The sequence below is a fragment of the Vanellus vanellus genome (assembly GCF_965231255.1).
Source record: "Vanellus vanellus genome assembly, chromosome: 2".
Classification (NCBI taxonomy): Eukaryota; Metazoa; Chordata; class Aves; order Charadriiformes; family Charadriidae; genus Vanellus; species Vanellus vanellus.
The window spans coordinates 18,936,398-18,960,307 of NC_138906.1; the positions used below are offsets into that span (position 1 = coordinate 18,936,398).

The 23,910-nt window shown below is 41.9% G+C and overlaps 1 protein-coding gene across 9 annotated transcripts in view; it reads left to right on the forward strand.

The window, feature by feature from the left end:
• The first annotated feature begins 651 nt into the window (after positions 1-651).
• The window catches only part of ABI1 (abl interactor 1), an 82,046-nt gene continuing 58,787 nt past the window's right edge, over positions 652-23,910 (forward strand). For 7 of the 9 annotated variants that reach the window (XM_082498893.1, XM_082498894.1, XM_082498897.1 and 4 more), the window contains exon 1: positions 666-883. In XM_082498893.1, the coding sequence (XP_082355019.1) occupies positions 767-883 (117 nt within the window). In that variant the 5' untranslated portion in view covers positions 666-766. Of the gene's footprint in view, positions 884-23,910 lie in introns of all 9 variants that reach the window. The other 2 variants (XM_082498892.1, XM_082498900.1) reach the window with 2 other exon arrangements.

The following is a 23,910-nucleotide window of genomic DNA, read 5'->3' on the forward strand; positions in this document are numbered from 1 at the left end:
GAGTAATGTATTTACCTCAGCCAAATATTTAAGTTCTTCTTATGAAACTAAAACCAGCAAAATGCTAATTGTCAATTACTTCTTCTGGGCAGGCCTTTGGGAAGATCTACACAGCTTAGATTCAGTATTTCTCCCTCCCCCTCGGGATAGTCCCCTGGGAAGGGACTAATTACCCCTAATCACGGTGCTGCTATCGTTTTACCAGTTTTGTTTGTCATCTTACAAATTCCTAACCTGACGAGAGGCCGGCTAACCAGGGCAGTGCTTCCCTCCCAGACCCTTTTGGCTGCACCCGAAGAGAAGCGCTGCCTCAGGCCACCACTGGTAGGGCTGAGGCTTTTCTTGAGGGGGGCGAAGAAAGGACACAAGCCCAGAAGGACGGCCCGCCAGCCCTGCTGCCACCCTCCCACCGCAGGAGCCAGGCGGGGCGGTGGCCCTCGGGCACCGCCATCTCCCCACGGCGGCGACGGCGGCCGCCGCCATGAACGGCACCCGCCTCGCCTCGCCTCACCTCGCGCATGCGCCCTACGCGGCGCTGCGCTGCCTACAGCTCCCGGCTTGCGTTGCAAAGCGGGGGCGGGTTTTTTCTTTTTTTTTCTTTAATTTTTTTTTTTTTCCCCTCCCCTCGGAGGGGGAAGGATGGGTGGGGAAAGCGAGCGCTCACGAAAGCGAGGCGAGGAGGAATCCCACAATACCAGGCGGGTTGAGAGCCCGGCGCTGCTGCTGTCTCTTTAATGCAAGAGGAAGCGATGCGGAGGGGTGGAAAATGGCAGAGTTGCAGATGTTGCTAGAGGAGGAAATCCCTTCTGGCAAGCGGGCTCTGCTCGAGAGCTACCAGAACCTCACTCGAGTCGCCGACTACTGCGAAAACAACTACATCCAGGTGAGGGGCGTCGGGGCAGCGCACCGGGACCGGAGGTGGGGCGGGGAGGCTCGGCTGGGCTCGGCTCTCCGGTGCGGGCGGTGGGGCCAGAGCTGCCTGAGGGGCAGCGCGGCGCCTGGCAGCCCCCGCCGCGGCTCCCCGCCCCGTAGCCGTTCCCCCGGGTTTGCCTTTTCTTTCAACTTTTCCAGCTGAACGACTGGGCTTCCCTCCCCCCTGCTCCGAAGGGGAAGGGAGGGGGTTATTATGTCAGTCCGGCTCGGAGGGTGTGTCTTCTCCTTCCCCCCCCCCCCCCCTTTTTTTTTTTCTTTCTTTTTTTTTTTTTTTTTTTTTTCCTTTCCCCTCTGTATTTATTTATTATGAGTCACATCCCGGAGACCTCCCTGGGCCGGGGTGGGTGGGGGTGAGCGGGGCGTGAGGGCCGGTGAGCTTCTCCGTGTGGCCAGCTCAGACCCGGTACCTCAGGTTCCCCCCCGCCCCTTCCCGCTTCCCGGCGGCGCGGCTCCCTCCAGGGGAAGCCGGCGGGCCCCAGGGCGGCGGTTGGTGACGGTTGCTGAGGCGGGCAGCCGCGCGCCCCCCTCCACCCCCCCCACCCCGCGCCTCACGTGGAGCGTGGGTGCCGGGCGGCCCCTCCGCCGGAGCCGTGCCGGCAGCCCGGGGCCGCCATCCGCAGCGAGGCGGCGGGCGTTGGGGCGGCGGAAGGGGCCCCGCACAGCGGTGACATCACGTCGTTCAGTCATCGGCGGGGATCGGCGGTGCCCCCGGTCCTCCGCGGCGCTCGGCCAGGCCGAGGGAACCGCGTTCGTGGCGTGGGTCTGCACCGCCGCGACGAGCGGTGTGTGGGGGCGGGAAGCTGCCTGCGTACCGGCGCTGGTGTGCGAGCGGGAGGTGGTGTTTCAAAATGGCAATCTGTGGCGCTGGCAGGCTTGGCGAGTCAAACACCCCACAACAGTAATTCCGGACCGGGGCTCCGATGCTAGAAGAGGCTCCGTTGATTGCAGCGCGTCTCCACCAGCCCGTGTGGATTCCCCCCCCCCCCCCTCCCCCCCCTTAGATCGCCAGTACTTCTTGGCCTTGCTTTCATCTAGCTTTCTGAAGCTACTTTAAGCACAATTTACTCCTATTACTTTTCTCAGGATTTGTAGCACGTAACTGTAAGTCTGTATGTTTAGTCATACTGATGTGAATACAGAACTATCTAGAAATGCTCAAATTCAACTCTTCTTTAGTAAAAAAATTTGAAGGGGAAAAGCAAATAAACTCTACGTACTATACAGCTTGTGAAGTGAACTTGTTGAATCTAATACTGGACTATCTTTGATGAGTATTTAATACACGTTATTAAATTCTTTGGCATCATTGTTGGTAACCTGTCTTACTGTTTTTAGTAATGGAGCAGCAAATTTGAAAACACAGCTTTAATAACGTGAAGTGATTTTCTTTTTTTTAAATGAGCTACTTGAATTAAAACTGCTCTAGCAAGCCATATTTTTTTTTTTGTGGTATGTGAGGTAGTATGAGTTAATGTCTATTTACTCTTCCGAGTTGTTTGCTCCACCCAAAGAAAACTGCTGATATAAATGCTTCTAAGAGGCGAGGTTCATTTGGTTTTACTCATGGGAAATATGACAAATACATGAGCATGGTAATTGCGGCACAAGTTTTGACCTGTCTCCTGCTCCTGACTTTTTCCCTATGTCAGAAAGTTACAGGGAATCTTCAGCTACATCATTTTCATCAGTCCTAAAACTTGTCTTTTCTTTTCTTTCTTCAGGCAAACAAATTTAAAACAAACAAACAAACAAAAATACCCAGTGCTTGAGCTGGTTCCCATCCGGTCATTTGGGATGGTTTTTCTTTTATTTTTCTCTTTTTTTCTTTTTTAAATTTGGTAGCTCATTTTCACCTCGGGTATCAAGGTCAGCTGGATGTGGGATCGGTGCAGTCTGTTTCATCTGTGTACAGCTGTGTTTACCCCTTTTGAAAGGAAGCTGGAGTTCTAAAATTCCTAATGAGGGCTTGCGCAGTAGCTTTGAAAAATGTATACCTTGTTTGTATTGCACATTTACTCAATAGAAATGACAAATGTATTGATAAAGTCACATATATCTTTTTTTTTTTTAATGTGTAACAAAGGTGGGTTTTTTAATCAGCACTCTGTATAAAGCCATCTGCTCTGCAGTTGGACTACTGAACAGATTATACTTCCAGTGCCTGTGGTGGGGCCACTGCCGGATTAGGCAATGTGACATAGGGCACTGGGTTATGAGATTTGGGAGCATGTGTGTATTGTGGAATGGGAAGGGAGGAAACAAGAGGAAGAGGTTTAACCAACACCTAATACAAAGGGTTTGTATTTAATGTAATTGAGCGTTTTACAAAAAAGGCAGACCAGAACAGAGAACCTGGCCATGAAGCAAGTGTTAAAGTAGCTCAGAAGCAGCTACACATTGTAATTTATCCCGTTATGTGTAACTGATTCAATCTGGCTTCTTGAAGTTTGGATAGCTTTGAATTTGGAGAGTTTTCTCCCTTTCTATGGGAGAGACTGTGTGCTCCTTAGTAGGAAAACTTCCTGTGCACTGTCACCTGCTCTGTGTTGTGGCACTGAGGTGGAACAAGTTTTCCTGACCCTTCTGAGTGCTGGTGCTAACAATTATAGTAATTGTAACAGCACTGAGATATTTAATCATAACTCTTGATGTTCTTAGTCTTAAGGTTTATATTCTTTGCTCGCTTAAGCAGGAAAGTAATTTCCCCACCCCCAATGTTGCTGTATTCAAACTATATCTGTATTTTTGGATCTGAAAACATATGAATCTTGTTTTGTCTCTTTCACTTAATTTGGGAATAATTCTGGTAAAATTTCTGTTGTCCTGATTTTTTGAAGAGAATTTGTCTTCAATGTCTTTAGGGATTCCTCAAAAAAAAAAAAGGGGGGGGGGGGGGGAAGGGAGAGGTGTGTGGAACTCTGCTGGGTGGAACTTGGCTCCCTTATGGTGAGTGTGGCTCTGTTGAAAGTAAGCATCCTTTTACTGGAACATTTAGGAAAGATAACAGCATTTTCAACTCTCGAGTTGAAAATCACTATTTCTTTAAAAAGTGGGAAGCAGTTTCTTGCTAAGGCAAATTGTGAATAAATCAGAGTGCCAGGCAGTAACAGAGTTTGCCTTCCAGACTCTGTGTGTTCTGGCTATGTAGGTTTATCTGATAGGAAGGGAAAAGAATTTGGGAGAAGCAGAGCAAATAAGTTTCTAAGGAAGATCTGCAGTGCTAAAAGGAAAGTATGGTGGCAGTCTTAGGGGGGATGCGAGAGAGAGGGAGACAGAAAAAAAGGGAAAGGAAACCTAATGTAGAAGTAGTAATTGAAGGAAGTTGTTATTGGTGGGGATTCTTGCTTTGACTAGAAGGAAAAAGGCATTATAAATACATTACTGTGTTTAATTTGTGACAAGATTTAAAATCTGTTATGTTTCTGATTGGAAGCTTCAGTGATAAATGGGTAGAAAATTAGATGTAACTGAAAGGTTATCTGAAAATCTGTAGCATAAAGCTGAAGATACTAGTGAGGAATTTCATCAGTATCCTGAGCAGTATGAACTCTATCAGTGCTACTACAGAAATAACATGTGGAGTTAAAGCACTTACAGTTCTAGTTGTGATTCTTCAGCTGAAAATATGAATGTCCAGAGATATTTTCCAGTCAGTTTCCTAGCTGAATTGAATTATTTTCAGTTTTTAATGAACTTATTTACAATAATTAGCTTATGAAGTGTTAGAATGACACAGGAAACCAGTGTCTCCAGTGTTAGTGCACTGATGACTTCCTTTTGAACAATTTCAGTTGACTGGTGTAGCACAGAGAGGCCTCTCTCAGTGCTATAAAGCACTGGTTACAACTCTCCTCAGCTGTCTAAATCTGATGTTTTTTGTAGTCTTGTTTATGCATAGGCAGATACATAGTTTTCATTGGTCTTTTTGCTTCTAGACCACTTGGGAAAATCCTTTTGTAATTTTTTATTTTAAGCTAAAATATGATTTTAATATGACTTGAAAACCTTTGAATGAGTAGCTTGGAGTATGTACTACTTGTGTAAATTCTGATCTTCATGGTCTCTAGTGGGTAGATTTAGCAGCTTTAGAAAATAAATTGAGAGACCTTTTAAGGAAGTAAGTGCTGTGTTGCCTAAATGTGTGGGGTTTTTTGTTGTCATGTTATTTCCGTCTGTAGCTTCCAACTGGTATGTGGAAACTGAACGGTGAGTTAACAAGCTATTCTGGGTAAAATAGACAAAAGCAATGATAGATTTCAGTTTGACTGCTATTACAAAAAAATTAATGTTTCTTTCCAGTTGGTAGACAAATAAATGTGTGGAGTTGAGCAGAAGTGTTGCATGCAAGAAGTTTCACAAATCCTTATGTTATCTTCCAGTGTGCATATAGGAATCCTTTCTGTTTGATAGGTTGGATGTTTTGTACTTCCTATACAGTATGTAGTATGTATTGGAAAGGAAATAACATTTTTTTGTGGTGTTACATTTAAGGAAAAAGATGGTAACTGATCTGATACTTGGTTTTGTTGCCTGGTGTGTGGAAAGTGGTTTAGCATAGTTCAGTACAAAGACATTCACTCAGAATGTCTAATTCAGGAAATGACCTGTTTTAAAAGGATAAACTTCTTAAATTGTCACTAATACAAATCTTTTATGTGCTGTGAGAACTTGCATGCTTTTATGTTCATAGGTTAATTAGTTTGTATCAAGAGTAAATACAGTGGTGTGTTTTCCTGGTTTCATTGCTAAATTTGGAACATTTTACAAAAAAAGCAAATCAAGCTAGTTCACTTTCTGTAACATCAAAATATAGTTCAAAATCAGAGAGCTTGAGAGCAACGAGGTAAAATATGGATATACCATCCACTATCCTTCGTAGATTTAAATCGTGCTCTTTAAGAAAATGTGTTAGCTTATACTTTTAAATACTATTAATACTATTCTTTTTTAAGGTAGTTTAAGCAAGCATTTGCCATCAGTGTAAAAGGCACTGGCTGTTCTGTGTGCATGGGTTTGTGGTTTGGTTTTGTTTTGTTTTGTTGTTTGTGTTTTTTTGTTGTTGTTTTGTTTCTGTTTTTTTTTTTTTAATAATAATTTGGGTACAGGTTGGTGGGCTAGGCTTGTAGCTCTTCTGTGACTTGTATAGGTGTTCTGTGCCAATGCATTGTCTGTGTTTTGGAAAATACAGCTGTATATTTAGCTTGAAAGCAGCAATAAGACAATAGTGCAACTTCACTGAATCAGCAAGCAATTACCCTGCATATACAGGAAATGAATCCTGGAGTGTTGTGTGTCTGTTTTTTGTCCAAAGGAGGTAGATGATACGAGACCAGCTTTTCCAAATTTGAAATGTTTCCATTAGTTTTGGTACACTTAGTTTAAGAAGCCAGCAAGATGTCAGCTGCTTTTCCTGCTCCATTTTTCACTAGTATTTCAGCAGGTGATTGTGTCAGCACTGTGCTACCTTAATCAGGTGGAGTAAAGTGGATTGGGATGAGCTTTTACAGGTGCATACTGCTTCTTGCAGAAAGGAAGTGCTGTCCCCTCCCTTCTGTTTGCACATAAGTTAGAAGGAAGAAGCTTGCAGGTTGTCTGTTGTCCATGTATGTTAAGCGTGAGATCCTTGCTGTCTGTACTGCTCTTGCTGTGCCCAGCTCTGTGGAATTGTTGGAAGAAAGAAAGAGGACTTGAGTAAGAGGGGCAACTGTCTAATACTTACCTGCCTCTGGATCTCTGGGAGCTTGTTGCAGTAAGTAGCTCTTATGGTAAAGAGAAAATAGATGGGCCTTGAGGAGGGCTCATAAAGTGGATCACCTTGTAATAAAGGTAAGAGTACAGGAGCAGGCTGTGTACAAGTAGGAAGCATCGTACCTCTGAGGGCAAAGTTCCTGTTAGTATCTGTGCTACTGATCTAAGTTTAACAACTAAAAACCTCAAACTCTGAAACCTGATGCAACTTCCCAATATCTTTGTTTAGTATTTTGAAATGTCTGCATATTACAGAAGCACAAATGGAGGCATCAAATTTGTAACTGACTTGTGGAAGGTCGTACGGGGACATGCTGTCAGATTTGGGAACAGAACCTGATTGTTTGGACTTCCAGTGCTGTGCACAAGGGGGTCGTGTTGTCCCTGTCGCTCCCCCCGCCCCCCCTTTCTGAATTGCCTCTGTTATACTACAACACAGCAAAAAGTGCATATTTGCAGAAAAGCAGAGACAGGGTCTGCAGAAATGGTGCAATGAATCCCTTGGGAAAAGGTGCACCTGAAACCATCATTGAACTCATTAGCAGCAGTTACTTTTTAAGTTTTACATACGTCCTCTCATAAGAACCTTGAGATTCTAATTTTTGGCTTTGCAAACTTCTGGGCTTACATAATGCTCACAGTAGTGTCTGTCTGCATGTCGGTGGGTCTCTGTCTTGGCAGAGGAACTGGAGATACCACTCTCTTGTTAGTGAAAGCAGTCTGTGTTCAACAGTTCTGGTGACTGAAGTCTTACTTAGCTGCCACCCTGTTGTTCTGCAGATATGTGGATGAAGTGTCAGTTCTGGTGTAGCAAGACATCCTTGAGGGATAAGAGGGTATCTTGCTCTCTCTGCTTGAGTCTGGTCCTTAATTAGTAACTTGAAGTCAAAAAGAGCATTGTGTGTTTTTTTATTTGTTGTTACTCGACAGAAAATTATTTGTGGGCCCTCAGTTACTCAGTGTCCAGGCTTGTTCATAATTACTTGAGCATTCTTGCTCTCTTTAATATGTGTTACCTACAGCAGTGTTCTCTTATGCTATTCCTTCCATCACCACCCCTCTCACTCTGCCTCTCCTTCCAAATCTGAGGACTGGTGACAGAAGTGGGTGAGCCTGGTCATAGGGATCCTCCCTTCCCCCCACCCCTCAATAAAGGGAAGTAACTGCTGAATTGGTAATAGTAGATACGGTGCCCCAGTGTGGTTCCTCCCTTTTCCTGACTTTTCTGGTGAGGCAGCTGCTGCAGACAAAGACTTGATGTCTCCTGTGGGTTGTAGAAATAACCCTTTGCAGCTCAAAACTTGCACAGAGCCCTTGGGGGCTGAGACCAGGGTGCTGTTGATAATAGGTCACAATATACGCCTGAGCAGAGCTCTGTGAGCAAGATGGTATCTGGAGGTGCCTTTTCTCCTTCACCTCCAGCCTGTCACCATATCTTTATGACTGCACTGAAGGAGCTCTGTCAAGTGTTTCATCGGCTTAGGGCCAGGTAGTGAAATAAAAGATAGAGCACTTGTAACAGGTGGGTTCTTTGAGAAATCCATTTATTGTACAGCAAATGAAAGCAGAACTCGAAACTACTCCTCTTGGTATTAGAGAGAAGGCCTTTTTTTTCCTTGGGTTAATTAATAAGAGTCTAGATGCCACCTTTACTTGAAACTATGCAAATAGTGTTACTCAGTACTTATGCAAGCTCTTAATGCTGTTAACAGGAGCCATGTATGCTTTGCAGAGTGTAGATTTGTTACTATGATGCTGATCTTTTAGAAGAAAAGGGGAGGGGATTCTGCAGGAGAATTTCAGCTTGGATCAAAACATGAGTGCAGCATTTTCAGATACAACTTTTAAAATTCAACAATCTATATTAACATGAGATGAAATTGGTAGCCAACCTGCTGGCTAAGCTAACAAAACAAATTAGTTTTAGTCTGAAAAAGACTAACTACTTTTAATATTCTTGTCTAAGATTTCAGATCAAATATGTTTAGTAAGTGCTGGGTTTGGCAAACTGAAAAAGGCTCTGAAATTCAAAACTTCTCTTGGTTTGGGCCTCTCCTACGATGAAGTATCTTCATAACAGCTGCAGATTATCCATGCTGTACTGTATCTTTGGCCATGGTGGAATATTCTAAAACAACAGTAAAGGTTGCCACTTCTGCAATGAGATACAGTTTCCTTATGTTCCTTATATTTCTTATGTTAAGATACCAGATATATTTGTGATAGTGTCTTCCCTCCCTCTCCAAAGAGCCCAAAATAATAAACTCTGTGTATTCTTTCCACAGCAGAAGTTAAAGAGCAAGCATGCTGCTCTGTGTGCAAGGAGGCTCTAATACTGTAGTGAAGAGCAGTTAAAGAACTCATGGGGAATAGACTCTGCATTGCTTTCCTAATTCTGTTGTAACTTCAAAGACAAATAGGAGTAAAACATGGTACCGTTCCTACTTTTGTTAAGAAAGCAGGGAGGCTTCTTGGAACTTGGGCAGAGGAGGCTTACTGAAACAAATGCTGGTTTGACATCCTTAGAGTTGAACATAATGTTCTTACTGGGTGGTCTTAAGGTTATAAATAGTTTCAAGAAAAAAAAAATTGCTTGTTTACTACTTGAAGCATAACAATTCTTTGATATCCTTGGAAAAAAAATTGAAGTGTAGACTCTTCTGGCTACTTTCATACCAGTGTTTCACAAGACAATGTTTTTTGTAAGCTATACTTTATCAGGCAAGCATGGGTTTTTTGATTGTCTTTTTTTCCCAGCTAATCTTTCACCAGATGCCTATCTTCACTTTCATCCTCTGATCTCCTTGTTGTACTTTGGCGTCAGCAAATCCACCAACCGGTATTTGTCCTGCAGCAATAATTGTCAGTTGAGTATCTTATTTGACTTTATTGTAGCAGTTGTGCTACAAATTAATACTTGAACTGTGGTCTCCATGCATAATTCTGTGTTTTCTGGAGCCTATGATAAGAAAATGTCTGCGTAAAATAAACAGATGAGAAGAACAAGATGTCCAGGCAGTTGTATCGGACTACTGCAGTAGTATCTAAGCTGCAGAGTGCCATGCCGTGGCTTGTCTTTTCACATTCTTACACCTAATAATGTTAGTCACTATTATGTCACTAAATGTTACTAGTGACAACTTTTCTCTCTTCCCAGGTACTTCTCCTATCCTGTGATCTTAATATGAATTTGCTGATTTCTCTCTCATTGTTGAAGTCTTCTGTCTGCTTGCTGCAGGCCATTTCCTAGACCTGTTGTCTCTTCTCTTACTGAGAAATACTGTGGACTTTCTCCTTTGCTGCCATTGATGCAAGAGTGTTCTCATCACAGCATCTGCTTCTGAAACACTTACATGCTTGCTCTTTACCTCATTGACTTTCAGTCTCATTTCAGATCTCATCTGAAAACCTCTTCTCCCTTGCTTATTTCTTTTAATTAATCTCTTTCTATTATTTAACTGCATATTTTACTGCCTTGCAGGTTAAATTATGCAGCTGTTTTTCATGATACCTTTCAGACAAATAGCTTCTACTATCATGGGTTTGAATAACTTGAAACCTGCAGCTACTGAAGGCATTTATATACACTTCTTTTTCTAGATTATCTTTATTGGCACAGGCTGTGAGGTTGTCTGTAAGCACCTGTGGAAGCCGTGATGAGCAAGGATACAGAGGAAACAAAAAGCAGCTGAGGATGTGTGTTATGTAGCGGGACTGACGTGATTCTGTCTACTAGTAAAATTCTTAGGAGGTCTCTCAGATATATGTGGCCAGACCTCTCCTTTATAAGAAGTTTGTCTTGTTCAGGAAGCTGGTCCTTTTGTTACTCTGAGACCAAGGAGTGGAAAGGACTTGATAAAACATCTCTGCTTGGAGTACTTTGGATCTCTTAACTGTGAGGGAAAGGTGGATGTGTCGGGGTGATGGTGTTCTGTTAACATAAGTTGGTAGGTGTGTATCCATGAAGCACAGCTGGACCTGATCCTGTAGGGTTTTTATAAAATATGATTATAGCCTCCAGTATTCCCACAAGGTGGCAGGTGGCTTGGATGATGCTTCAATCAAGGGCCAGAGGGTATCAAACTAACAAATAGAGATGTGGTGGATCAATGCACTTATGTTGCCAAGAACCTTGGAGACCTGGCTGGGCATTGTTCGGCTTTTGGTTTGCTGGCTGACTTGCAGGATTTCTAAATCTCTGGGAGGAGCTATTGTTTCTGTGATGCAAACTCCTGGCTGTAGCTGCATTAGATAAAATGTGCATCTGGTTTGGAAGTGCTTGGCTCTACAAGGGCTCTCTTCAAATACTGTGGGTGTGTTTCCTGCTGCAGCATACCGTATGTTCTCGAGCACTGAAATGATCTGGTTGCTGCAGTAGTCCTGAGGCTTGTCTGGGAGCATTGCAAGTACATGTTGTCTTAAATGGCAACAGATTTTGTGTCTAATTTCTAAGGTGGCTTCAACTTTGAATGTTAGAGAAAATTGTTGTTGCCATAGATGTAACTGAAGCTTGGGCTCATACAGTGCTGCTTACTTTTTACAGTCTTTTATCACTTTAGTAGTGGCTGTGTCATTTCTAGATGTGTATTTCATTCCTCTTTAGCAGTCTGTCCTTTAAACCAACAGAAGGATAACGGTCAATGGAAAGCTTTCTAGCATACATTCCCTCTTTGGAAACCTACTATCCATGAACAGAAACTGTAAAATCAGCTCCTGTCAGTACTCTGCAGTGAATATTGACTGTTCAGAGACTGAGGGAGGTATTTGTTGATGAGAGGGGCTTGTTTACTGCTGATAGGAGCCAAGTATGCAGCGATATGGTACCTGTAGGCTGCCACTCCTCTGCTGAGCGGAAAATAGTTGCTGGTTTTGGTCCTGAATGTGGGATGTGTGTGGGATATGGGTGTGTTCCTCAGGCATGACAAGGGCTTAAGAGTTGACAAAAAATAATCTATGCTGAATAACCTTCTGCCTTGCTGACAGAAAAGGGGAATGGTTTAAAGGATGATTGAAAAGCAAGTTGAGATCTTGAGCAACTCTAAGTTTCTGGTAGGAATAAAAGCACAGGAGGAATGGGGAAGAGTGTGAAACTCTCCTTCACTGTGTGCCTCTCTTCAGCCACTCTCTTGCTAACTGTGATGTGGTAGAAGGACAACATTAAAAGCAAATACTGTTACTATTTGCTTCCTATCTACAGCAGACTGTTAGAGAGGTAGCTTTACTTTTTTTTTTTTCCTCAGCTTGCTGTGAGGGGTTACTGCAGCAGTGTTGGGAGTGGGGGAGTATGAACTGAAGCAAGTACTTACTGGCTGTATAACATCCCATGAGGCCTGGGGGAATGAATGTGGGGAATACTGTGAGTCATGTTTGTCAGTTTCATGAAGCAGGAGGCTTTTTAAAATTGGCCTTGGAGGGGAAGAGGTGTTTAATGAAGCAGTTGTGAAGGAGTTATGCAAATAGAGAACATAAATAATGAGCAAAACATACTCATTTAAGCTTCTTGCCTCCTCAGAAAATGACTAAATGCAAACTAACCACTGCAAAAGTTAAGGAAAATGCGTCATCATGAAGTGTAGTGGGTGCAAAAACTTGGCCATTCATGATCAAAGAAACTTTTCTTTTTGTGACTAGGAAAATTAATTTCTGTAGTTGTTGAACAGAAAAGGTTGGGTTTTTTTCTTTCTAATTCCTTTTTTTTTTTTTTTTTTTTTTTTTTTTTTTTAAAAGGGAAGCTGAAAAGCAGTTCCTCTTGTAAGAACTAGTTAGGAGGGGAGATGGTAAAAAGACCAGTCTCCAGTTTTGCTTTGGACGTATCTTCAATATTTAGGCTTTTTTCATATAAAAAGTCTTTATTTTTCCATCCCCTATTCATGCAGCATTTTATTTATATGTAAGTACTGTATATTCTTTGGTAAAATTGAGACCGTGTTTTTAGGGTATAACTTTTTTCCTACTGGCACAGCCACTTCTTGCTATTTGAGATGGAAGAGCTTATGAAATGTAATTGTTCCAGTCCTGGGCTTGCATGCATCTGCTCACATCGTAGCAGGAATCTTACCTCTGGTAGCTAAGCCTTGCCTGTAGACTTAATTGGCATATAATTTGCTTGGATTACTACTTCTGTCTCTCTTGCAGTGTAGAGAAGCTAACCCAAGCTTTGAAGCAGTTGCATATGCCAGGTACAGTGCTCCACATGCTACTCCATGGTTGTATGTGTCCTCCCTTGGCCTCCCCTGTGTTTTAACTAGATAGGGGCAGGCACTCAGCTTCCTCTGGGGTGCACAGATGTATAGATAGATGGTAGTGTGGGTATGGGTGGATACACAACTGTGACAGATGTGTCCCTGTTGTGAAAGGGCTGTTTCTCTGAACACAGCTCCTCTGTCAAGCTAATTACAGACAAGATAGTAGCAAGGTGTCCTGGTGGCCCTACTACAAGTGCTGAAATAGAATAGATCAGGGGTTGTGTTACTACCGGAGGGGGGCACAGGGAGGGATGTGGCTATTCTCATGCATCTGGTTGCATGGAAGTGCAAGCACTGCTATCATCTGAATGACTCTCTGCATCCTCCCCTACATTGTACAAGACGGGAAAGCAGTCTTTAGAATCACGTGAACAAGCAGCATCAAAATACCAGTGGAACTTCAACATGGGTTAGAAAACTTGGTTGTAATTGTGCTGCCAAAGGCATTGCAGCTGTATTTCTAGGAATAGTTACTCACTTGAACTACTGCTGTGCTAAGTAACACCACAGCAACTGTCTCTCCAAAGACTTTGTTTAAAAAAAAAAAAAAAAAACAAAACCCAACAACCAACGGAACAAAACCACCCCCTCACTCCTGAATTTGACACTCTATTTCCTATTGAAGAACTTGATTTCTGTCTTCTGTTGCTTTCTCTAAGTTGTTTTATCTGTTGCTGGATATGGAGATTACCATATTTATTTGCTTTTTGTTACCCATTGTCATGTTCATGGTTTTTTTGGGCGGAAAGAAGCAATGGTATATTACTGACTTGCCATTCCTGTCTTCCTCTCCTTCTCTTCTCCATTCTTCTGAGCCAACTGTTTTGTTCTGTTGTGTTTGGTTTTTTGAGGAGCTAAATTCCTGCTTGCTGCAATTGAAATAAACCAGTATTCTAATGAGTTTATGTATATAAGGTTTTAGAATGCTGTTGCTAACCATAGGCTCAAATTTTAACATAATAAAAAGTAATTCTTCAAAAAGAAACGGAATATAGTGTACTTAGAACTGCTATCGGCTAAAAATTGTACAGTCAGGTCCAGGAGTACAGAAAAGTCTAAGCAACATTATCAGCTGTTGATGTGATCAGATAGAAACTAGGCTGATTTTAGAATCATAGAATTGCTGAGGTTGGAAGGGACCTTTAAGATCATCAAGTCCAACCATTAACCTACCCTGACAAAAACTACTTCTAAACCATGTCCCTAAGTACCACATCTACCCTTGTTTTAAACACCTCCAGGGATGGCGAATCCACCACCTCCCTGGGCAGCCTATTCCAATGTTTAATAACCCTTTCAGTGAAAAAGTGTTTCCTAATATTCAATCTAAACCTCCCCTGACATAACTTAAACCCATTTGCTCCACTACATGCAAGTTCTTGTAAAAGCAATCAGTCCTTGTGTTGCAGTCCATTATTTTCTTACCATGAGATCACTGTATAGCCTGTGTGCTTTGTGGCAGTATACCTTGTGCTGGGAAGCAAGCTACTACAAAACTGAGGATCCACTTGATTTCTGGTTTAAGCACACTGCACCGGTGTTCTGAGATATATGCAAGCCCTTGGATGGTTTCCTGCTGGAGCGAGTGTATTGATCTTCAAGACACTAAATAGTCAGCAGTGTAGAGCTACAAAGTATGAGAAGAGAATTCAACCCTGTAATGGCCACTGTTTTCTTCTTTGTTGTAAAAATACTGTGATGTTCAGGAACTGCCTGAGCTGTAAAATCTGGGCAGTGGCTCTGTGTTGAAAGTGACTTTCTTAAACATGAGAACTCTTTCTGAATTAGGAACACTTGCAGTTCAGACATTTGCTTGATGTCAGAAGGCCTGTGTAACTCTTGGCTCTACATTTCAGTGCCTTCAGATTCTTCCTGGAGCTGGACAGGCCTGCTAATGACTTTTCATGCTCTCCTTTCCCACTTCCCTCCCTGCTTTGTTGTCCTGCGACGTCTCTGACATCTGTGTGGAGAAACCTGTTGTGGTACAGAGCGTAGCTTTGAGCCTGCTTGCTTTTGGACCAACCCTTTTGCAGATGCTGACATTCAGTATGTAGCTGTCTTGCAAACAGCAGTTGAGGTTACCCTGTTGTATGGGTTCTGAGCCCTCTTGACTCAGGACATGCTGAGGTGATACTGTAATTTGATCCTTTATACTAAATCTTGTTGTCTTAACCTTGCTTGCTTAATGCTGTCTGGTATGATTCCAGGCTTGCCTAGAGGGTAGGGAGGGCTAGAGAGTGAGAATCTGGAAAGAAAGGTAGTCTTGGAAGCTCACCTGTCATCAAATTTTAGCATGTTGCTTGTCTTAAGATACAGGTTTCTTGTAGTATTCTGGGTTTATTCCTTCAGTTTGATTTTTCAAAACTGAGATTATAAACTTTTGACTGTGAGCACTTGCCAGTCCTTGAGAGTAAACTGAAGAGGTGAATAAAATCCATAGAAGGCACTGTTTTTCACACAGAATGAGCTGAAGAGTTTTGTCATGAAACAGGTACTCTGAGCTGTCTTGATTCAAAGGCTTGCATGGCATGAAAATCTACCCGGTTCTGATCTTTCATTCCAGTTAAGTTCTGTGTTGCTGCCACTGTATTACAAAGAGGATATTAAAGGTGACTAATAAATGCTGAAATGTCTCCTTCCTATTCCTACCAAAAAAAAAAAAAAAGTGAAAAATAAGTCTCTGACTTATCAGACACTGGCTGTCACCAGTACTGGGACTGGTGCTGTTTAACATCTTTGGTGATGTGGACAGTGGGATTGAGTGCACCCTCAGCAAGTTTGCCAATGACACCAAGGTGTGTGGAGTGGTCTACACGCTGGAGGGAAGGGATGCCATCCAGAGGGATCTGGACAGGCTTGAGAGGTGGGCCTATGAAGTTCAACAAGGCGAAGTGCAGGGTATGGCATGTGAGTTGGGGCAATCCCAAGCACGAATACAGGATGGGCAGGGGATGGATTGAGAGCAGCCCTGAGAAGGACTTGGGGGTGTCAGTTGATGAGAACCTCAACGTGACCCTGCAATGTATGCTTGCCAACTATATCCTGGGCTGCATCAATAGAAGCGTGGCCAGCAGGTTGAGGGAAGTGATTCTGCCCTTCTTCTCTGGTGAGACCCCACCTGGTGTACTGTGTCCAGCTCTGGAGCCCTCAGCACAGGAAAGGCATGGACCTGTTGGGGTGGGTCCAGAGGAGGGTCACAAAGATGATCAGAGGGCTGGAGCACCTCTGCCGTGAGTACGGGCTGAGAGAGTTGGGATTGTTCAGCCTGGAGAAGAGAAGGCTCTGGGGAGACCTTATAGCAGTCTTTCAGTACTTAAAGTGGGCCTAGAGATGGGGAGGGACTATTTATCAGGGAGTATAGTGACAGAACAAGGGGTAATGGTTTTAAACTAAAAGATGATAGATTTTGGCTATATATTAGGAAGAAACTCTTTACTGTGATGGTGGTGAGGCACTGGCACAGGTTGCCCAGAGAAGTTGTGGAAGCCCCATCCCTGGAAGTGTTCAAGTCAAGGTTGGATGGGGCTTTGGGCAACCTAGTCTAGTGGAAGATGTCCTGGCCAGGGCAGGGGAATTGGAACTACATGATCTTTAAGGTCTTTTCCATCTCTAGCCATTCTGTGATTGGGGAACATGTCCTTGTTAGATGAGCTAAAATTTGTGTGTAGGTGCTGGCACTTAGGAAAGTGAATAGAAATTTTATTTTCAAGCACCATTACAAACAGAAAACAAAAGATCAATATTTGAGACACTGTATATAATGAAACAAATGGAACATAAGTTCTCTAATTCCCTATTATCTGCTGTCTAGCGTGCTGAAATAATCATACGCTCCAAAGCCTTGGGTAGCTTTCTTAGTGTTAAAGAAAGAAAAGTGCTATGGAAGTGCCAAGGGTTTCTTTTCCTGGCTGGCAGTCCGAGGGTGGCATTAGTCTGTATTTGGAGCTCTGGCTGATGTCTCTGATGTCAGAGCCTGCTTTGTGTCAGCTCTGAAGAAATTTGTATGTTTGATGTCATAAGATGAAATCATAGGCATTGTGTGGAAGTGTCATTTTGAAGTAACTGTACATGCCCATACTGTGCAGTGCTTTACAGGAATGGAAGATGTGGTTTCTGTCCTGGAGCTTGTGTTGTCTAAATCATGTTAAACACAGAAAATAAGACTCAGATCAAATTTCAATTTCTTAAGCTTGCTGCATATGCTGTCTTGAAGTCTGAGTAATTCAGTGTACAAGGGTTGTGTGAAAATGACACATGGGCATGTCTGCTTCTGTCACTTTAGTTCAGTGTTGGATGCAGTTTCAGTTGTCTACATAGGCTGACACTAACAATGTATTGTGCCAACATGTATGCTTACTATGACATCTCTTCTACTGGATTTGGCAGGAGTTTTGAAAATTGTGCTTTCAACAATATTTATACATACATATATTTAGTTTTTTAATAAGGGGAGTGGTTTAGTTTAGAGCCAACTGTTTGCTGCATTGGCCAGAAAATGCTGCTAACAGAGCAGCTGGCATATATCTTCCCAGGCTCCATCTGTCAGACTCGGCATTGCTTTATAAATCACTCTCCTATTGGATAGATTCATTTCTTGCTATAGTGTTTGCAGCCTGGATTAAAATGGAATTCCTAAGTTTGGTTTTTTATCTTTTTTTTTTTGTTTGGTTTTTTTTTTTTTTAAAAGGTGTCTTTGTAGCCTACTTCTGCCCGCCTTTGCAGACCTATTAAAGTCTGCATCAGTATTTTGAATGCTACATCATGTGGACTTGTCTTAGTTTAAGTAAAAAACACATATGAAGGTAAGGTAGTTATTGGAAGCTTAATCTCAAAGACATGGTTCTCTGCCGTGTACACACAGGTCAGAATGGGCTGGGATCTGATGATAACCTGTATCAGTGTATCTGAGAAAGTTAAACACTTTTTTAAGAAACATCAATATACATATTCTTTTTGCATTTTTTTTTGTTATCAAGACTCATACACTTTTGCCACTGTGGGGTATACGCAAGTATATGTAATATAAGCATGTCCCTTAAACTCTCCTTTGGAGTGAACTTCTCCCCTTAATTAAGAAACTTCTCCCTTTACCGTCTCCAAAAGAAATAATGATTAGAAAAATTGAGACTTTTCTTTTTACAGTTAATCAACAGAATGAAAAGCAACTTTCAAGTAAAAGAAAATCTGCAAGGACATAGGCAGATTGGCTAAATTGGTCTCGGCCCATAGAAATGCTAATTTGCTATTAAAGCTATTCAGGACTGGTCAGGGGAATATTATTGATGGAAATGAAGGATTTGCTTCTAGCTGATTGTCTAGCATGTACAGGATTTGGGGGAAGGGCCTGTCTGAAGCAAAGCTTTTGAATTACAGGCAGTGCTTGTTACACTGCCCTATATGTTTGTTAAACTACGATGATTTGGTATGTGTCTTCATCCTTGAGATGGAATAGCTGATTAGTCAGTGAATTTTGTCAAGATAGTGTTTCTAAAAAGAAACAGGCTGAAATCTTGCTGGTGGTCTGTGGTGTGGTTGTTGCTGTGGCGGTGATCACCTTTATCATCTGGTGCCTTGAATGAATGCCAGCTTTATTGTGCAAGGTCTTTACCTGGAGAGAAGAGATTTCAAGTTCTACCAGTTCCTCTGCGATTGGTATAGCTGAGTTAGTGCATCTTATCTTGGAGAAACTCAACAGACGTAGTATTATTTCATACCAATGGGCTTTTTTGTTGTGGATGCTGGAAGGAAGTTCACTTTAGTTGAATTGTAGATGCTAGCCTGGCTGTGTTTATTGAGGATTTCTGCATCAGTGGATGGGAAGAATTACTGTTTACTGAATGGACTTGAAAGAATTTCATCATCCTGGTTTTAATTTTGGGGTTACTCTAGTGAGAGTGATCTTGGGTTTTAGAACCGTTCTGAATGGTTAGGCATCCTTTTGTGCCTCCCTGTCTCTAAATTCCTTCGTACCCCTGGAACGACCAGTTATTTAAGTGATTGAGAGCTCTGATACTCCTGTTTGACACCACTTCTCACTGTGTAGAGAGAAGTGTGTTGCATAGTCTGTTCTATTTTTCTTCTTCACTGTTAGGGACTGCCAGTCCCCTGGAGAGCAGGTTTTGGACGGGAGGTGGACATGTTCAGTGACTACAATATGTTGCTATTAATACCTTACAAACTATTGGGTAATTAAAATCTTGAGCTTTCAACTTCCCGCACGAATTCAGGAATGGTAGAAAAGTACAATAAAATGACAAATTATGGCAAATCACTTCAGCAAAACCCTTGAACGTTTTTCTACTACACATATTGTAGTACCGATCTTTGTGATGCAGAATTTTAGTTGAGATTTGCCTGTGCTCTGGAACATGTGGGGTTTTGGTGTAAGCTCCCCTTCATATGGAGGCTGGGTTTGTCCTGTTATTTTGTCAGGCTGTGCTCATACTAAGTCCCTTCCTGTTCCTTGTCCCCAAGTAAATGCTTTCTTTTTAAGTTTTCCACAGTTGTTTTTACTGATGATATGAATGGCAAAGCAGGTGGTTCCAGTGACAGCAATACTGATGGTGGCTGATCTGGGACTGATTATGTTGAAGAAAGACAGTAGATCAAGTGTACTGGTGACCCTCTGCAGTCTTCATCTGTGGTGCTATGGGAGGATGTCTTTTGTGCTAGTACGTGGGCAACAGCTGAGCTTAAACTTCTGAACTAACTCTCCTGATGGCTTACTCCACTTTCCAGTGGGGAAATTGAGATGCTGATCAGTGAGGAACAGTCTGTTAACTTGTAGGCAGGTAAATGCCAGGCCTAGTATAGTTTTGTGGATATTGGGAAATACCCAGTGCATCATCCCCCTGAAGTAGATGCTAGCCTGATGCATTGCAGAGAGAATTTCTTCAATGAGATTGCTGTATGGTGTGAGCACAGTAAGCCTGTTCCAAGAGATGATTGACACATCTGATTCTTATTCTGTCCTTACCTGGATGGCGTACATAGTGTAAGCAGACACTGTTTGTAAATTTTGAAGCCTTAGTTTCCCCTGCCACTCTGGAATGATACGTAGCTCTTAAGGCTATCTCTGTGATGAAAGAAACCCTGAATGCTCCCTGCTAAGCACCTGCTAGTAATAACCACAGTCTGTTTAGATCTCCTTGGATGACTTCCAGGTAGATGGTTGGCTCCTGAAGTTCTTTAGAATATAGAAACTTGTGGCACTTGCTGCTGTGACTTGCTGGTTTGACTTTCTTCTCTGTTATAACTGATATTCTGGTGTCATAACTATCAGTAGCAGCCAAAAAGTCTACCATGGTGCAGCATGTTTACAAAGCAGTCTTAACAAGCTTCATGAACTATGGATAAGGGGGAACCTGTGTCCATGGGCTACCTACTTATTTCAGTACATAGCTCCTTAGTTATTTACAGTGATCTCTGGATTTATGGTTCTTGATAGTCAATGTAAATTAGACATTTGGCTCAGTAGGTAAATGTTATCTAGCATGTATGGCATATTTAAACCTTTGAAACAGGTTATGGCAGCTTGGATGTGGAATACTTGGTCTAAGCTGAACATACATTGTGACTAGTTTAGAAATGCCCAAGCCTTTAGTCATTAGCAATCAGAAGCGATGAATAAACCCTTAAGATCAGCTTTGAGTTATTAAAAGCCTTACCAGATTATTGAAGCAGCAAATGCAAACTCATAGATGCATCCGGAAGTTCCACATAATGTTGCAAGCTCTTGCTTTAGGGAGGTTTGAGTGCTCCTATTTTCTGAGTGGGGAAGCCACTTTTCACAAATCTGTTCCTTCCACCTTGGAGGGTCCCCAGCTATTTCTCAGGGAGTTTAAGTACTGATACCTAGAAGTCTGCAAGCCTGGATGTACTTCTTCACCATTTTATAAAAGTACTTCCAATTGACTTGAAAAATGAGTTGCTGTAGATTTCATTCCTGGGCTTGGGACCAGATCTCTGACCTAAAATGGCAAGATCTTAGTGAAGGAAGTAGAACTTTGAAACCTCAACTGTACTACCTGTCTTATCAGGAAGCATGCATTCTGTAAATGTCAAAAATAGATAAATGACTACATGAACAAAAGAGAATACACATGGCCGTATTGATGACTGCGGCATAGTTGCATTCTGTGAATGCTGATATGTGACAGAGATTGCTAAATCCATGTGGCAACTGATTGTAGTAATCCTAATTTTCTTTTCAATCAATTAATGAAAGGTGGAAGTCTTTTTGAAAATGACAACCAAGGTGTAAAACTAAACATTTATCTTTATTTGTGAAGCGAACACAAATGTACTGCACTGTTGAATTCATTAAATGTGCATGAGCAGTAACAGCAAAGGCCTATAGAACTGAGTGCAAAGCTGTTCCTGTTGCTTGATTGCTGAGAGTGATCAAGCCCTGGAACAGAATGCCAAGCATCTGAACAGGTATTCAGCACTGAATAATTAACAGCTCTGTTTAGCTTAGTGATTATTGGGCTGTTTTAGGGCAGCGCTCTGTTAGTAGTTTATCCTGGATGGGTTTTTCTGTGCTTGAGTTTCCACATGTTCCCACAGCTGAAGATGAAAAATGTGGAGCAACACATGCCACATAGAGGCGGCAAATTGATTTGTTTCTGCTAGGGCAGCCAGTCTTGGTGTGAGCTGATGAGTTGCTTTCTGATCTTTGTCAAATGGAGCCAGTTCTTCTGGTGGGCCATTTATCTTACAGGGAGTTTCAAGCACAGTGAATGGAACTGAAGCGGAAAGAGGGAAAAACAGAGGTCAGAGAACAGGTAATGAGGGTATGGACTGGTGTGCCTGAAAGCAGAAGGTTTGGCTTCTGAAGATGCTTTGCCATGTGAGCTGGTGTGATTTTTGGAGGAAGTGCATACATGTAGTTGCATGCTTTATGAGCTAGAAGATGATGGGAATGAGCTGAGAGAGAAAGCTGGGAGGGCAGATGGTTTGAACACAGCAGGTACTGTTGTGGGGATGTGCCTATGTGGGTCGCAGTTTGGAGAGGGGAAGAAGAAATTGACTATGTGACTTGTAAAGAGTGCCAAGTGATGGACAGGTTCCTCATCGTTTGACCTTGACATGTCACTGAATTGAAGTCTCAGTAAATAAGCTCCTACTCTCTTTTTACTGTGTCAGTTGCTTGGGTGCAGAATCAGTTTTGATGTTACTGTAATAATTATGTAAACTTCTTAAGAAAGCTTTATGATACAGGTTTCCATTTGACAAAAATACATGATATGCAGTGTGGGATGCTATGCAAGTTTAACTGTCTCTTAACGTATCCACTTGGATTATAGGAGAGGTTTTCTCTTTTTAGTATTAAACCTAGTTATGTGAAAGCAATATCAAACTGCAATTTTGTTGTAGTAACATGACTGTTAAGGGTGAACTGGGGATACGGGTGGGAGCTTACTTTAAGAGGGAAACTTCAAAAGCTGTGATATTCTGGATTTAAGGAGTATTCACTTTTGCTACTAAAGGACACTGAAATTTCCATTTATATCAAGGACTACTGGAGAAACAGTATCTCTTGAAGCTTTTAATATGAGATCATAAAGTAATTCTGAACTATTGGGAAAACAAGCCAGTTGACAGTGTGTGTATTGTGTTGTCTTTTTAAATTTGAATAGTTAACTGGTGCTCATGTATTATACTAAAGTATCTGAAGGAATTTAAAAATGTGCACTATCATCTATACCGCTTTTAGTTTTTGCTTAAAGAGGGAGATGAATGTAACAGTTGAAGAACATTGGAAATCCCGGCTCTATCCTGTTGCTGCCTCATAGCTCTTGGCTTCTCTTTCTCCCCTCCCCGTTTCGCTGGCTGTGAAGCTGTTAGCTTATATCTTGTTGGTGCCAGCAGTTCTAATTAAAAGATGCAAAACACTATATGTCAAGTTAATTCAAATCTAAACTGTTAAACTGCAAACTGAAATTGCGTGAATTATCTGCAAAGCTTGAAAATGTTTCTAACCTAATTCTTCTAGGACATGAAATACAGTCCACGTCACAACTATGTTGATCTAATCCTGCTGCCAAACTAGTAATTTGAGCAAATAACTAAAACGTTAGGTGCTTAGGCAAATGAGGGCAAGGCATTTGATCAACAAATCATTAGAGAAGAAAAACTTTTTTATACACTGAAGTTTTCTCATTTGACAACACTCAGTAATTTGAGTGCTGTGGCTTTGTAACCTGTTAGTTTTCAGCCTAACATTATTTAATTGAAACTTTGTAACAAGAACACTGTCTGAGTGAAGGCTACAGATCTACACTCGAGTTTACATAAAGTTAGAATCATGTTGGCTACTGCCTTATTGGTTGTGTCTAGTTCAGCAAACCTTTTATTTCAGGTATCTCTGAAGCTGCTACTTGTATTTTCACCATTGTCCAGAGTGGCAGAAGCTCAAGTATAAAACATCAGTTTGGTGGGGTTTTTTCTTTTTGTGCTTTTTTTTTTCTTGGCTTCAGCTCAGTAGGACAGTGTTTCTTAAAGTCACTGGTACTTACGGTTTGAAGTTTAAAATGCTTCTTTGGAAAGCCAGAGTGCTTTGGGAAACTTGCCTCCTGAACCTTTTGTAGTTTGTTTTCTAAAGCAAAATGGCTCTTAATGTTTTCTGACAGCTAGAAATGTCAATATTCTTTTTAGGTGAAAGGTAGCCTTGTTTGGATTTGGAAATAATAAAAAAAAAATGGAGTTTTGCATAGTGTGGCCTTGGTACATGCAATAGCTGTTTTATCTTTTGGCAACTGATTGCATTAAACTGTTCTTGCTGCTTTACGTTGTAGAAGGCATCTGTATGTGAATCCGTTTGAAGGATGGCATTAACCAAGTGTTCTAATAGGTGTCAAAACACTTCTAGGAATGTTAATCATGAATATGAACAAATTTCCTGGATTGGGGGGTAATTCACCCTTGTTTAAAAATCTTTAACTAAAAGGTAGCATAGCATAGCTTGTGTTGCAGTATTTAG